The sequence below is a fragment of the Anas platyrhynchos genome, chromosome Z, assembly GCF_047663525.1.
Source record: "Anas platyrhynchos isolate ZD024472 breed Pekin duck chromosome Z, IASCAAS_PekinDuck_T2T, whole genome shotgun sequence".
Lineage (NCBI taxonomy): Eukaryota > Metazoa > Chordata > Aves > Anseriformes > Anatidae > Anas > Anas platyrhynchos.
The window spans coordinates 3263398-3279038 of record NC_092621.1 but is presented as its reverse complement, the minus strand read 5'-3'; the positions used below and the strand labels follow the sequence as shown (position 1 = coordinate 3279038).

The 15641-nt window shown below is 41.1% G+C and overlaps 1 protein-coding gene across 4 annotated transcripts in view; it reads right to left on the bottom strand.

Moving 5' to 3' along the window:
- LOXHD1 (lipoxygenase homology PLAT domains 1) overlaps positions 1–15641 on the bottom strand; it is a 142288-nt gene that overhangs the window by 54202 nt on the left and 72445 nt on the right. For 3 of the 4 annotated variants that reach the window (XM_038171035.2, XM_072031281.1, XM_072031282.1), the window contains 8 exons: positions 15219–15373; positions 13800–13933; positions 12737–12885; positions 11390–11494; positions 10560–10688; positions 9771–9935; positions 6123–6304; positions 3028–3144 (listed from right to left, as the gene is read on the bottom strand). In XM_038171035.2, coding sequence (XP_038026963.1) covers positions 3028–3144; positions 6123–6304; positions 9771–9935; positions 10560–10688; positions 11390–11494; positions 12737–12885; positions 13800–13933; positions 15219–15373 — 1136 coding nt within the window. The remainder of the gene's footprint in view (positions 1–3027; positions 3145–6122; positions 6305–9770; positions 9936–10559; positions 10689–11389; positions 11495–12736; positions 12886–13799; positions 13934–15218; positions 15374–15641) is intronic. The other variant, XM_072031280.1, reaches the window with a different exon arrangement.

Below are 15641 nucleotides of genomic sequence, written 5' to 3'. Positions count from 1 at the left end.
AAAGATGAGGAGCAGGTGAGAAGCAGGAGCTGAACACCCCCAAGGGGCTTGTGTGATACAGCCGTTAAGTGTCCTGCTGGAGCCTGCTGCAGAACTATCCTTTGAACCCAGATAGCCCAAATCTGTCAATACAAAACAGTTTATCCTCCTTTCTGCTGCTCCATGTGATGCTGGTAGTTAACCCCAGACTTGCAATCCTTAAGCCCATAAAGTATTTTGGAGTATGACTTTTTACACAGTGTCAAACAGTTTGACACACAGTACGTTGGATGATTTCAAATATTTTACTCTGAAGTGATTTTTGTGCTGTATAAACCAAATACAGTGCTTAACATCTGGCCACACCGCTACTTCTGCATCTTTATTTCTGCACTGTCTCTCTGACCACATAACCCATGTTACCTCGCTGTACGCCAAGCCAACGAACAGCAATTGCAGTCCTTATCTCCCCACCTACATTTTGGGAAGAGAGGCCTTTCCAGAGCAATGTTTCAGTGAGGAAACTCTCTCCTCCCAGTAGAGATCCCACTTCAGTCACTTCTCTTGCTGAAGCTTTTAACTGCTCCTTAAAGCTGATAACGTTGTTCATCCATGCCATTGATACGATCCCTGTTTATTTGGTAATAGGACATCTAGGGACTTGAGTGCCTTCACAGTTGTTCATAATGTGCAGTTACTGCAAGAGTTAATTGTGTCATTATTGTTAATCACCATGACATTGCCACGGTTTTTATTGGAGTTTCCTTGTTAGTGATTGCATTAATATTTAAGTGACGTTAAGTGCACTGTTTTATGTTAGCCACAGTAAAATCCTCTTGCAGCTCCAAACAGAATTTGTTTCATTAGAGTTTGAGCCTGGCCCCAAGCTAGAGGCAGGGTGTGACAGTGTGTTAACAGTCAGTGCTTTGCCCTTCTCCAAGTTGTAACAAATGAAATATAATTATCAGATATAATTGGCATGCCAAGACAGAGCTTTATTGGCATGCGACAATTCTAGTTTCTTACTCAAGTGCTTTCAATTTAATCTGAAAAGTTACTGACCTCATTTTTCTTTTGCAGCATTACAGATACATCCAGACACATCTTAGCAGTCTAATCAGGTAGCACAGCTTTTAGAAGTGTTGGCAGCATATTGCTATCCTGTGGCAGGTCATAATATCCTGCGGCTGATCAGCGGCATCATGCAGTGCTCTGCTTTCTTCTTTTTTTCCCATGCCATAATCAAAAGATCAGCGGAATTGTAAATCTCTCCATTTTTAAGGTGTTCGTGGCTTCCCTCCCTTCCTCCACCTCCCCAGGTTTCTCGCTGTCTGTCCTTCAAAACCTCTGTAATGACTGCACAGCCGTGCAGCCCTGAGCACCTTTCTGGGATGATGGCAGAGCACTTCACACTGAACTGTCAGAGTTTCCCAAAGTGTTTGGTCAACCACAGGTATAGAAAGAGGGAGCCCAGGAATCTCTTTTCACTTGGTTTCCATGCCTTTGCAGAGCACACTCTTTGTTTTTCCTAGTCCCTGACCAAGAACACATCATCATCTTGCTCAACAATGTAATCCAGCTGTACAAGATTAGGGTTAGTCAATACACAGGGAGAGGACCTGACAACAGCAGACTGACAAAAAATATGATCAGGAGCAAGCAATGAGTACTGGTTTGTGTGGAAACTTGTATAACAAGTATAAACAAGCTTGAGTGTAATGAGGAGGTTCAAGGCAGATGTTTAAGTCGCTCAGTGAGGCAAAGAGTAAAGTCTACCCCTGAAATTATGAAGGAGGAAACAAGACAAACAGTAGGTTCACCACATCTGAGCACACCAATGCTAGATATCAGAAGCTGCTTGAGGAAGGGGCAGACCTGAGCAATGGGATAGAGATGAAAGCTGAAATCCACTCAATGAGGGGAGGAAGGACAAGGCAGAGAACAGAGCCCAGGTGCTCCCAAATACAGCCACTGCCCAGAATTCTGAACTGGCCCTGAAAGGTGATTTTCTTCTGAATCTTCTGATTTTCTTCCTGGCAGCCACACTCGTTCCTGCTCCTACAGCCAGCACCCAAGGCAGGACAAAGGAACAGCTTCTTGTGTGGAGAGGTTCAAGACCTCCAGTTTGGCTGCACTCTGTTAATCCTGTTGGCACGTGCAACCATAAGTCCTGTGGCCTAACTCAATGATTCTTACAAATGATTATGGGACTTACACTGATGGGCCTTTTGGTTGCCCTCATTGTAAATTTCCCTGCATTTACTCTGCCAGAATATTTACTCTGCCAGAATTAGGGGACTGATGAAAAATTTATTGTCCATGTTTAGCATCAATACTATTTATTTTTAAATGATTCACCTAATTTCTTCACTGTGATTGCTCAAAACAAACCTATTCATGAAAATATGTAGCTTTGGTCTCTCATATTACTCAAATCCACCATTATCTGAGCCCTGAAGAAGATATATGACCCTGGCACACAGATATCTGATCAAGTCTTTGGCAGTCTGCGATGCCCAGCCACAATGGTGGAGTTGTCCACAAGGACAACTGTTCAGGCCCATAGTTCCTTGGATGAACTTGCACAGCAGTAGGTACAAACTCAGGAATCTCCCCTCTCAGCCCAGCAAGACAGCCAGCACAATGTTGCTTCCAAACCCAGCAGGCAGATCACTCCTTCACACCAAGGACAGTAGCAAAAACAGTAGCAAAACCACCCAAAGGTTAAGTAAAAATATCACTGCTATCCTCCCATCCATTGCCAGGAGAAAATACCTTTCATTCTATTAAAAAGTTACAATGACAACAGCACTTTTGAAAAAAAGCAATGATTGCACAATTGTGTAATCAACTTTTTAAGAAAAAAACATGATAATAAATGGTTGTTGTCCCCAGATCCCCAAGCTTGAAGAAGTTAATTAATGTACGTTGTAGTTTAGGGAGTATTTTTCACTGTTAATCACACTTTTTGTACTGAAAATCCTCTTTGTAAAATGGAAGCAGCTGCCAATGGAAGCGTATTCCAGAGCAACATGATTCACAGCCTACCTTCCCATTTGGTAACAGTCTTCGAATTGCCACACGATCCAAATGCCATCCAGAGTTCAACCCTCCACCGTTGTGTCCTATGCGAATCTTTTCAATAATGTCACCAACATCCTCCAGCTAATAAAAGAAAAGAAAAGAAAAGAAAAGAAAAGAAAAGAAAAGAAAAGAAAAGAAAAGAAAAGAAAAGAAAAGAAAAGAAAAGAAAAGAAAAGAAAAGAAAAGAAAAGAAAAGAAAAGAAAAGAAAAATATGGCATGAACAACAGGTGAATTTTGAGACACCACTTATAAATCTTATTTCCTAGTTCCAGTCTGTATGAAGTCCCCTGGGAGCAAATACTAGTGCTGATGCTAAATATGCCCTAACTTGTATTTTAATTAAAGCTGAGCATCTATCCCCAAAACAGAGAGAATATTGCACTACATAACTTACCCCCTGTATGATATAGCTTTGGTTGCACAGCAGCAATCCTGCATCCCAAGCTTTTTGTATTAGTGGGAATGAAGGTTGTTTTGGGGAATTGCAGTGCTGCTGCATCTAGAATTGTTCTTTCTGTATCCCTTTACCTTTGAAAAAAAGCTTATGTGATTAGATGGTTGTGCACTGTTATAACACTGGGAAAATAGCCTTGAGATCAAAGCACAATATTAACAACCTGGCATTTTATATTCCCTCCCTTGTTCTGCCACAAAACCCAAGTGCCATTCTGAGCAAGTCAACAGAATCACTACCTTATGAAATGGCTACTATGTTTTTATGCCTCACCTTATTACTGGAGTAATTTGTCACTAGTATATTATATTTAAGACAGTTTCCTTCCAAAGGCCTGAACAGGAAAATATATGTCTGCTGCTAAGCAATACCTTTTGGTGATTCCAGTGCACACTTTTGCATATTTGGCCTTTGAAAAACCAATGCTGACTGCAAGCTTCCTTTGCACATAGGAGAAGGACATCCAGCTTTCCAAAGGGACTTGGAAAATTTTGTTCCTGGAGACATTACAAAACTGAACTTCTCAGCTTACACCGCTGGAGACCACTCCCTTGTCTTCCCAACTAACAAAATTGTACCACACTAAAGTAAAGACATCAGCAATTTTAGGACACTCCTCAGCACAGTAAGACTTCAGACAGCATAAGCATCAATTGCAAAATAATTAAATACTTATAATTCATTTCTAAACCTCACGCATGCACTCAGGTATACACTTGGGGGAAATTACATTCTTCCTCCTCCCTTCTGCCCAAGTACTCATCTTTCAATGAAGCTTTCGATCAATACATCGCAATGAAGTGATGCGTGACAGGAAAGGTTCATGTTAAATAAGAAAGGTTCCTTACTCTGCTGTAGGCATCTCCAGCAAAGCATCACTTTGGAATGTAGCTGAGGCAAGTTTAATATTTTTGTGCCTCTTTTGCAAAATACAAAATGGCAGAGGCAGTAAAAACACTAAAACAAATGGGCAAAATTCAGTTTGTGTTTCCTGAGATCCCCAAATTGTTTACAAGTTCTATTGAACTCCAAATTATGGATCTACACAAGCAAGTGAAAGAAGAATATATTTTGCCTCATCCTTCCCCTCTGCTGCAGCAAGAGGAACTGGTGAAGAGACAATGAAGTTCGGGGACAGGTTAATATAATGTTATAAATCTGGAGAACAAACTGCATTTTCACTTGCTTCATATAAGAAAACTACTGATGTTTCACATTCTGCCAAGCCTGAAATAAATCTTATGGAAAAAAGAAATAACAATAACACTCAGTTTAAGATTTATACCTATGCATTAATGCAACCTCTGCTTTAAAAAACTCTGTGGAAGCTCTGCCAAAATAAGTCATATTATTTGTTTTTAAGGAATCACGTTGGAGGTGTATTTTACAAAACTCATGCCATTCAACAACACTGTGGGCTCGAATCATTTTGACTTGTTAAAAAGCTTGTTTTAAGATTTGCCTTCAATTATTTTACAGAAAAACAAACAAACAAACAAAAAAAAATCAAAACAAAACAAATTCAAAGCACAGAGAGGTTAGTAAGGCCCTCTACAAGGTCAGTGTCATTTTTTGCACCCAAGGAATGAAGGTGAGTGTATTAAGTAGTACCAAAAGAGCAGTCCAGGGCTGAGGTTCCTGTATTTTTGCCTCTGATAACTTCTCAGACATACGAATATATTATGAAAAGGACTTGCTGAGTACTGTAGATGTAAATGAGCAGTCATTCACATGCAGCGGTTTACTATCGGTATATATGTGCAAATACTTCAGTAAACACTTGATAAGATCTTTCAATAAGTTAGCCCATGTATTCAGAAAATCATGGGGCCTGCAGCTATGTAGCAATCTCTCTGTTGGAGGAGACAGAGAAGGAAAGCATGATGCTGTGATGCTCAGCATGCTACTGAGTTAGAACAAAAAACAGACTATCCACCCCAAATGGAGCACTTTGCAAGCAGTGAGCACTATGGACTAGACACTTCAGCATGATCTGAAACAGGAGTGTGAAACAATGTATAGCGTTCTTAAATACTAGGCCACCTAGTTTCAGAGATACTTCAAAGATTTGGTTCACTGCAAAATCTTGCAAACTGAAAGGAAAACTGCAAGCAAAAAAAGGAAAGGAAAACTGCAAGCAAATAAGGGTGGTAAAGAGAGGGACACATGTTAGACTCAGCACACACTTAGGCAGGTGCCAGGAATGGTCTAGGGAATGGAAGATGTAAAAAATCCTATGCACTGACCTTCCAAAGTGCCTCTCAACATGACATGGAAAGGCAACTCTCTATGTCTGTGCATGGGTACATCTCACCTCCATGATAAAACTGAATTAGCCCTTACAAGGTTTAACATGGCTTTAGGCCACAGGGACACTGAATGTTGATAACTTTGAGTTGCTACTAACTTTGAGTTGCTCAGTGAGAAGTGATTTGCTCCAATACATGGTGAGTCTGTCGTAGAACAGGGATTTAAACTCACATTCTGTGAGCAAAAGAGCCAAATATCTTTCCCTAAAAGAGGAAAATTTCCCACTTTGTTACATTTTCTCTTCCTAATCCCCTCAGGGAAACCCAAGATGAGAGCAGAAGTCTTTGATTTTACCTCCACGATGAACTGATTCACTGAGTTCCTTTCAAAATACATCCTTTGCTCTCTCTTGTTGAGGCACAGGGATTTCTGCTGAGTGCAGATTGCATCGCTTCCATAGAGGACAATGAAGACATCTGCATCTGTGCCAGCTCCAAAGATATCGCTGGTGTAGACGGTGATCTCGTAAGGAACAACTGGTTTAGAAATTGGCAGAAAATAATAATAATTTTAAAAGTTAGCAAGCAGCAGATGAATGTTCCTAAAATAAAATCTGGGTTAGAAAACTCAACTATTAAAGAGGATGGGGTAGTAATTACACTTCTGCTCATTTAGTCATTATACTCATCTGTATTATGGGAATCCAGAGGAATTTCTTTTAACCCTATAAAACCAACTGACCATGATTCAAGTCCATTTACTGAGATTTTGGGGCTTATCAAATGATCAGAAAGTGTTCAGTATATTTATATCAGCCATCTAAAATTACTGAAAGAGGATTTACTTCAGCAGCTCAAGTCTTAAAGTAAATCATGATTTGACAAATTTTTGAGCAACTAGGCAGATGGATGAAGTTAAGCCAACTGGATGCATTATATAAATATTCAAGATGACTTTGTTTGTAAAAAAAAAAATCTCCCGTTTCTTTCAGTACGGAACAAGTAACAAGAATCAGTTAGAAGGAAAAGAAATAAAACATCTTGCTATCCACTCTGATCTAGTTTTCTCATAGTACCACCTTATTCTTTGACAGCAGATAGTCCTTAACACCCAGGCAAATGAGGTAAAATACTAGCAGATCAGTGGGGAGTGCAGGACAATAAGGATCAAGCCCCTACATACTTCCTGACTGTTCCCTTGCTTTCACCAGAATGTCCCATTACCCAAGATCTGATGTCCCTTTTTGTCCTTCTCCATCTTCACAGTCCTGACTCCAGATGGAACCTGACTCAGGCTGGCAGAGAAAGGAGACTGGCCCAGGAATAAGACTGGGACTCTGTTCCTGGCTCTGCTAGCTGAATATCCTTGGTCAAGTCCCTTCCCACTTTTTTTCCAAGGTGAGATGCTGTTCAGCTCACAAATTTGGAAACCAAAATTCAGATATCCACACATCAAATAAGTGTCTAAATCTCCCTTGAAGCCAAAGGAGATGTAATCACTAAAGTCAATGAAGTTTGGAGAAAGAGAGAGAAAAATAAATAAATAAATAAATAAATGTTGGCATCTTAATCAGGATTAGCCGAATCGTTCTGCAAATCTACCACTTGTGAGTGACCAAACATCTATTGATAACAGTGGGAAATCAGACACTCAGTGTCATGAGGACATGTAAGTTCAGGGGTGCCGTTTCACAGACTGAGTCAAACATTTGTCTCTTAACTCCTTTCTGAAATCTATAGGTAATAAATATCAGGTGAGACTTAGGCACCATTCATTAGCTTCAGGGACTTCTCTTTACCTTAGATAGACATAATCCCAGTATCCACATCGCTACCTGCAAGCACTGCACTCAACACCCTGGCTCTGTCACCGGGATCCCTGCTGTCCCTCTCCCATACACCTCCCACCCACCTTCCACCGTTTCACGTCCCTCACCAAGATCTTTTCAGCTGCTTGTCATCTGCACCCTCCTACGCTGCAGCAACTTCAGTCATCTTTGCTATTCTTTACACAACAGTGCTTTGTGCTGTATTTCAGATTCAGCATCTCTGTAAGGGTAGAGGGAGGGTTTCTGGCACGGTGTCTGTTACTGTTGGAGTAACTCTGATTATGCATATTGGAGGCTAATCATTCATTAAAAACACAGGCTCTCTACATACAGCCCTCGGGAGAACAGAGATGAAGAAGTTTTCTTTTACAGAGAGTCAGCCTGGAGGTACTTAATATTCTTTCTGCCCAATCCAACAAAATCTACTCTCCTGTGTTCCAGGTAAATTAGAATAGTTTCTCCAATATGTAAGGGGGAAAAAAAATTAAATCCTGGAGACCAAAAATCACATGCTATGCATTATGAATTAAAAATGATTTTCTCTGCTGAAATCTGTGGTGCTTGCTTTTGCTGTTTGAATATTAACATCAGCTTAGAACTGAATCAGCAAAGCAGCACGTAACAAGGTCACTAGCAGCACAACTTTCGGTTGTCAGACTCCCGTCCCATTCACATGGCACTTTTAAAGCAGTATCCCCACAGGCATGATTTTAATTGCACTGACAATGACGTGTTTTCATCTTTCGTTCTTCATGAGACAAATCGACCAGGAGTCATCGTAAAACAAATCCAACCATTTTAGTTACCTCTGGCACACTGAAACCACCGGGTTAATAGTTAGGAAACTAGAATACGGTAAATAGTATGGTGGGAATGGTTTGAGTGGGAAAACTGCCTAAGCTAATGCCAAGTCTGGTGTGACTCTTTTGCTAGAGGCCTATTCTCAAATGCTGAACGTGGACTGCTGACAAAAATCAGGTTTACATACACTGTGTACTCAAAGGCACAGCATTCCAGAAACTATTACATCATTGTTATGTACTGGGACATTAATAAATTATATAGTCAACGTCTGCATCCAAATGTGTATTGACTGGGGTAACAGGGAAGAACCTGCTGAAAAGCACGTACAAGGTCTTTGATTTACATTCACTCCCATGAACATGTTCACTATATTTACCAATTTACTCTTTCAAACATAAGGACTATATCATATTCCAGGAGACCGATGAAAGCAAGGAGGGGAGCAGAGCGTCTGTTCTTCCACTCCAGACAGTTTAGGGAAAGAAAGACATGAGGAATACCTCAGTCAGAGCATTGCGGAGGTACAAATGGCAGATATCTTCAGAAAAGAAGGTTGATTTTAGCTTAGAGACTGCAGGATATGTGCATGTGGATATGTAGATAGCTGGCCAGTATGAAAGAAACCTTCAGCATCAACCATGGTTGACAATCAAAAGGAGTCAAAGTGGTTGACAGTTTTTATGTAGTTATTCTTACAATTACTGATGAAGAAGGAAATTGAGGCAGAGAAAGAGAGTTTGGGAAGCTGTAAATGCTGATATCTAACTAAGTAACTGCAGGCAGTAGATTTTCATACCAGCACTTTAATACCAGTTTACCCCAAACATTAATTTAAAGGGGAGTGAAGTGAAGATTAAGGAAAAATGGAGAATCCTAAAGAGTCAGGCTGGTGCAATGCTGTGAGAAAAGCACCACACCGACACAAGTGTGGAAAAGTGCCCTTCAGCAAGAGAGGGGTGCACAGTGCCAAAGGCACTGGTGAGACCAAGGCTAGGAAGTGAAACCACAAGTGTCTGCTTTGACATCAGAAGCAGCAACATTAGCATGGAGGGAGATCAAAGAGAAACTGGAGATGGGGAAACCATGAAATGGTCTAAGGACTTGGAGATGAAAGGACAAGAGGGAGCAAAAAGGCAGTCATACATGGTCACATAGCTTCTAATGACACTTCAATTTGGAAAATACAGGAAACATCAGTCTAGAGAACCCAGGGGAACTTTCTTGTAGTAATTGGAGAAATTGGCATATTATGTTTTTATAAATTTCTCAAAGACAATTTCAGGGAGAAGCCAAGCCAATAAAACATGAACTGGTGAGATTTTATCTTCTGTAATGATAGGTGTATCCTGGGGAAATAGTGTTCTGCTCACATGGGATATATTCTGTTGTCTGCAGTTCTGCAGGGAAGATAATTCTCTCGATGGCTCCATCATCCTCTGATTTATCCAGCCAACGGCCACAAGGGAACTTGAGGCATTGGCCCAGGGATGGGGCATCGATTTCCACCCACTCCAGAAACCAGCCAGTTGAATTACCTGTGGTTGGAGAGATACAGGCAATAACACACAAAACCTTTACTGACAACAGCAAATGAATCACTGCCTTCCAGGCCTCCAACAATAAATTTTCCTCTTTTGCCAATGGAATAGAAATCGTAAAGACCATTGCAAATGGATTGGGCAGGTTTGAATTAATGTATTTTATTTCTGTATGCAACAAGTTAAAGATGCATGTGTGGAAGTGCTATTTACTGCATTGGTTGGATTAATTTAGATTAATGGGGAAGTTATGAACAGTTATCCCTCAGTGCCCCATAAGGAAGGAATCAGTGTATCTTTTCAGTGCTTCCCTTGTTTGTAGTTGAGACACATCTATGTCTGAAAAGCAGTTAGCACCTGATAATGAAAACAACAAAAATATTGATAAATAGATGAGACAAGTCTGTAGGTCCCATGTGAAACAAGAAAAACTCTCTCTCTTTTTTTTTTTTTTTTTTTTTTTTAATAACATTAGCAACAAAGATAATGATAGCAACAGACAAAGTGACAGCAAGGATCCATCACCAAAAGGTAAATTACATTTGGGGTCTTGGACGAGATTTTATACAGCAATGTGCTGAACCCCGTAGAAATACTAAATTACAAAACAGATTATCTTACCTTTATTGTCATGGCCTATCTTGATTTTTTTTAGGTCTCCAATGTCCACAGACTCCACTGTAAACTCATCTACCTTCCCACGCTCAAATTTGTTCTTGTTAATCTTTGAGGCCTTTAGGCTGACTATCCCTGTTGTGGTGATGCAAAAGGACATTGTTCAGTGTGTGAAACAAATCCTCTGGGAACGTCTGCAGTGGAACATGGGAAATGGCTAAACGCATGAAAAATGGCTTTTCATCTCGAGATCTGAGCTTGGTCCCCCCTGCCCTCTGAACCCAAACCTCTATCAACACCCGCACCCAAGGAAACTCTTTGCTTGAGTGATCCACTGGCTGTGCCACGGGGACAGTGTTGCCGTGCTGTGTTTGCGGCTAAGGAAAGGGGTCCTACACCTCGGTTCCCTGCCACAGCCACCAGAGTCCCTGCGCAGAGCTCATCAGCTGATAAATGCTCCTGGGCCATTCGGAGAGGCAGAGCAGGGCTGGTTTTCAGGAGCATGCTGATTCACTGCTGAGGAAAGCAAATCAGTCACCACATTCACTGCTCAGCAATGTAGTCCCAGGCAACTGTGCTGTTTCTATAATTGAAATTAAAGCCTTCAGCCCGGCAGCTGGTGCAAATCAGCATCTCAAAGTTCGGCAATGATTTACAGCAGCTGGTGGTATGCTCCCAGCTATCATGTTGTATGCAGAGACAGCGAGAACATGAAGTTGTCCTAAAAAAGACTGAGGAACTGGCATTGAGGAAGCAAAAAATGACCGTGACCTGTCTTCTCAGACAGCTATATTCATCCATGAGGTGCCACCCTTTTCCATCACATGGAGACATACCTGTATCATCTTTACTTCCATAGAGAGTAATGAAGACGTTGGCATCTGTCCCAGCATTCTTCTTGTCCCCAGTCTTCACTTTCACGGTGTATGTAGTTGATTTAGCTGTCAGATAAAATTTCTTAATTTAAGAGTGTGAAGTCTGAACAGGAATTAACTCTACTTTTACTGCATATGCTTGAGTCTGGTTTGAGCTTTATTTTGACTGATTGCAGCCATGTTGTAATCTCTAATTCCTGCCATATGCTGTGAGCAGGGCTATCTGGTTGCACAGTCTTCTGCTGCTCCAGTCAGTCAGAACATTGTCTGCATATTTACAGATGAGAAATGTGCTCACCCTTCCTATTTGCTGCCTGGGCATCTCTAAGATTCCTCAAAGCTGCTTTTATCTACAATATTTCTTGGGGGGAGGAGAGGGAACAAACTGCTTATTCTAATAGCACCAAATAATACAAGGGCATATAACATATACCAGAACATATGCATACTTTGACGTACACAGTTCATATTCACAAACACATTCTTCACAGCAGCAGCAGTAGGGAGGTTCCTACTGCACCATCATCTAGCAAGTTCAGTAAATTCATTAAAAATATGGAAAAGTCTAATATAGCCTTTACTGAGCTACAAAAACCTGCTCAAGTTTTCCAGAACAGCACCTTTCTGCTATAGTGAGATATGTGTTTTCCAAGATGCTGCTCAGCCAGCAGGTCCTACGCAATTTGTGGAAATTATTCATGCATTCAAAAGCTTTTGGAGGGAGAGCTAAGGGAGAGCTTAAGACCTTTTGCAGGCAGTGAAGCCAGTGGAAGTGCTCGACATTCAGCATCTTGACACATCAGACCCAGGAAACCACATTGTTCTGTGGTTTCTGTGTAAAATTATGTACAGTAGAGACAAAATTAATTTGGAGGATAACAGACACAAGATAGAAATGGAAACAAACTTAGGTCTCTTCCCCTTCCCTGATTATGCTTGCTCTCTGCTCAGTTTCTTGTTAAAACATTTAACCGTTATAGTCCACCATGTGAAATACCTGGGATTTATGCCTTAGATGTTAACAACTAATGTATGTTTCAGATGAGAGATCATGACTAAAGACATGATCCATCTTCCTAGCTTTCTGTCTTTGGGTCGGATCTTGCAAGATGATTAAATCACCTAAAAATGAGGAGTGTCCACCCTTCACTGGCTGACATGCACTTCACACTTCATTCACACCTGGAAACTTCATGGTTGGGGCTGAATTACAGCCCAGCCAATGCTAACCGGTAATGCCCTTAGCACTACTAACACCTTGGTTCCTTTTCAACCCCATACTGGAAGAAATACAAGGCTAACATAGACCTTTCTGTTCCAGGCCCAGCGTTGCAAGAGACTGGCCATCATTTTCCGAATCTTTCTTTACAAATGCTTCATCCACTGGGACCAGCTCCCTGACAATCTGACCGTCATCTTCCTCAACTGCTAACCACCGCTGGCATGGAAAATAATACCTACAAGAATGACAGCAGCACCCAGCACTTACACAGGACTTCACAGGCTTTAATAACAGAAATATGCACAGATCAGAGCTTAGTTTAAAAATAAATAAATAAATAAAAATTGCTCAGAGCTGAATAATACATTCATTTCCATCCTTAAGCTTTGGTATTGTTTGTTTATTATTTACTGGGAAGTTAAGCCATAAACAGGTTAGCAAGCATTTAATGAAAAGTGCTGTTTCTGAATTGCCAGCACAATATGACTGAATCCTTTTCACTTTTCACTTCCAGAAGTAAAGTAACTCAAGGAAAACTGCAGTCTCCCAAGCATTCTATACTTACGAAGAGTGGACCCATCATGAGGTCCTTATGAGCAGTCCCACCCACCAGCACATTGTGAAACTTTTAAATAAGCTCCAGCTCAAAGGCAAGCATGTATTTAGGATTTCTAACACCTTAAGCTTTGTCTGTGAAAATGATTGGAGTTTGCTTAGATCAGGACTTGGTTGTAACCCAGCTCTTTGCATTAGGTACAAAATAGAAAGAAAATGTGAGGGGAGGAATTTCCATAGCAGAGCCTTGGAAGGAGGCACGCAGCTGCAGGCTCTGTGAGGGAACCTCTTCAGGAGGGAGAATGCTCCCAGGAAAAACAGAAAAGGTGAGGTTTCCTTTGGAACACAGCTGGTTCCCAAACTGCAGAGATGCTGGGATGGCAAAACCCCACACAAAGGTTCCCCAGAAAGTCCTTGCTCTCACTGCAACTGCACAAAGACACAAGACTCCCATAGGATGCCTGCTCCCTGTGAGCTGGTCAGGAGCTACAGTGATGTCCTTCTGCATCTCCTCCGCCCTCCCACAGTTCTGCCGTCTCCTGAGAAAATGCCCTCTTCTCTGACCACACAGAAAAGGTGCTACAGGCTGCTCACGTGGTGCTCTCCTTGAGGTCAACAATCTCTACCCTCTCCAGGAACCAGCTTGGGCTACCACCAGAGTTGTCGTGGCGGATCCGCAGTTTCTTCAGCTCACCCAGGTCGATGGCTTTGATGGTGAACACGTCCACCTACACAGGAGGCAAGAGGCAAGTGACTGTGCTTCCCAGAAAGGGGAAAGGAGAGGCAGGAGCCAGGGTAATTTTTTCCCCACTACAATTAAAGGTGCTTGTAAGTCTTCCTTGTATTCCTAGGGTGGATGTATAACTCCAGAGCTGTGGGTTGTCCCATTAGCACTTCATGTTTGGCTCCTACAACACAGTAACAGCATTGGAGCTACCCAACCCTTCATTTCTTTCTTTACCTCATCTCAATTTCAGCCTCCTGTAGGTTTAACTCATCTCTCTGAAATCTCATTCCTTTCAGGGTTAACATTTCCCTTCAGTTTCAGTCTGGAACTGAACACAAACACTAACTCCAAGGAAACTCTCATCTGTGCTTCCATGTGCTTTACTTCAAACTGCAGTATTTTTTTTTTTTCCTTTTGTCATTTACTACAACCATGAGGTTCATTTATTAACAGTATTAGTGTGACAGAATGGGTCTTGTTATGATAACAATTTAAACATCTTAATGTGATTAACTTGTTGGTAGACTTTGGGTTTCTACTCCCAAGAGCAGAGGGCAATACATTTGCAGCTTGGAGCTCTTCCCACCGAATGAAGAACCACATGCAGGTTGCAGACTCACTAGTGCCAAGCTCATAAATCACAGCTAACAGCTTATTTAACAACCTTAGGCTCTCTTTTTCTTATTGCAAGTTTTCCACAACAGCTTACTGTCGCCATGATTTTTCATTATTCAAAATAATTCCTTCCATAATGTCTGGTTATAATACTTGCTTGTTATTTGTTCATAAGCATTTTTATGGCAAATATTCAACCTACAAGAGACGTTGTTTAATTGGATTGGATTATAACCAAATTATAGCACACCACGCAATACCGCTTTTATTCTCTGACTGGTTGAATCAAGAATTTAGAATTGTATTTGCAATCTAAATACTAACATGGCTTGAATTGCCTCACAAATGCTCTCCAATATTAATTTACAGTTTGTGGTTTTCAAGTATTCCTGGCAGGAAATGTTGTTACCAGAACGCTTACAGGAAGCAGATGCAAAAGGTGGCTCCAACACAGAAGAGTGTTCAGCTTATTATTCAAATGAATTTCCTCTGGAAAATATTTTGAGGTGTTTTTCTTTAAATATAAATTTCAGAAATAAAACACATCTGAGCTTTAAGCTAGAAGAAGAAATAGCCTCACAGGGAAGAAACAGTAATGATTGACCAGCACGATAACTAAGAGAGCTCTGCCACCCTTCTGCTTGCTCCAGTGAATTGAGTTCACACATTACCTGGCCCTTTTCAAACTTGTTGAGGTTATTGGACCTTTTCAGCTGGCGCTCACCCGTGTCTCCTCTTCCTACACCATAGATGCTCAAGAAGACATTAGAGTCCGTCCCAGCCCCCCATACAGTGCCAGTGAGAACGTGGACTTCATATGTGTTCTCTGCAAGTGAAATTGGAAAGAGAGATCAAAGGACTCCAGAAATAGCCATTTATTGTCTGATCAGTGGCTCACCATAACAATGTGTGACCCAAAAACATTGGGCAATTGGCTTTAAGAAAGCTTTTATCTGGAATGTATTAAAATACTTGCATCTATCTTAAAATATGAGGGACATCATCTTTCTCTATCCCTTGGCATTAACCATATAAATAGTTAGAACTTTATAAACTCTCAGCTACAGTGGCAAATCATGGAACTCACAACCCAA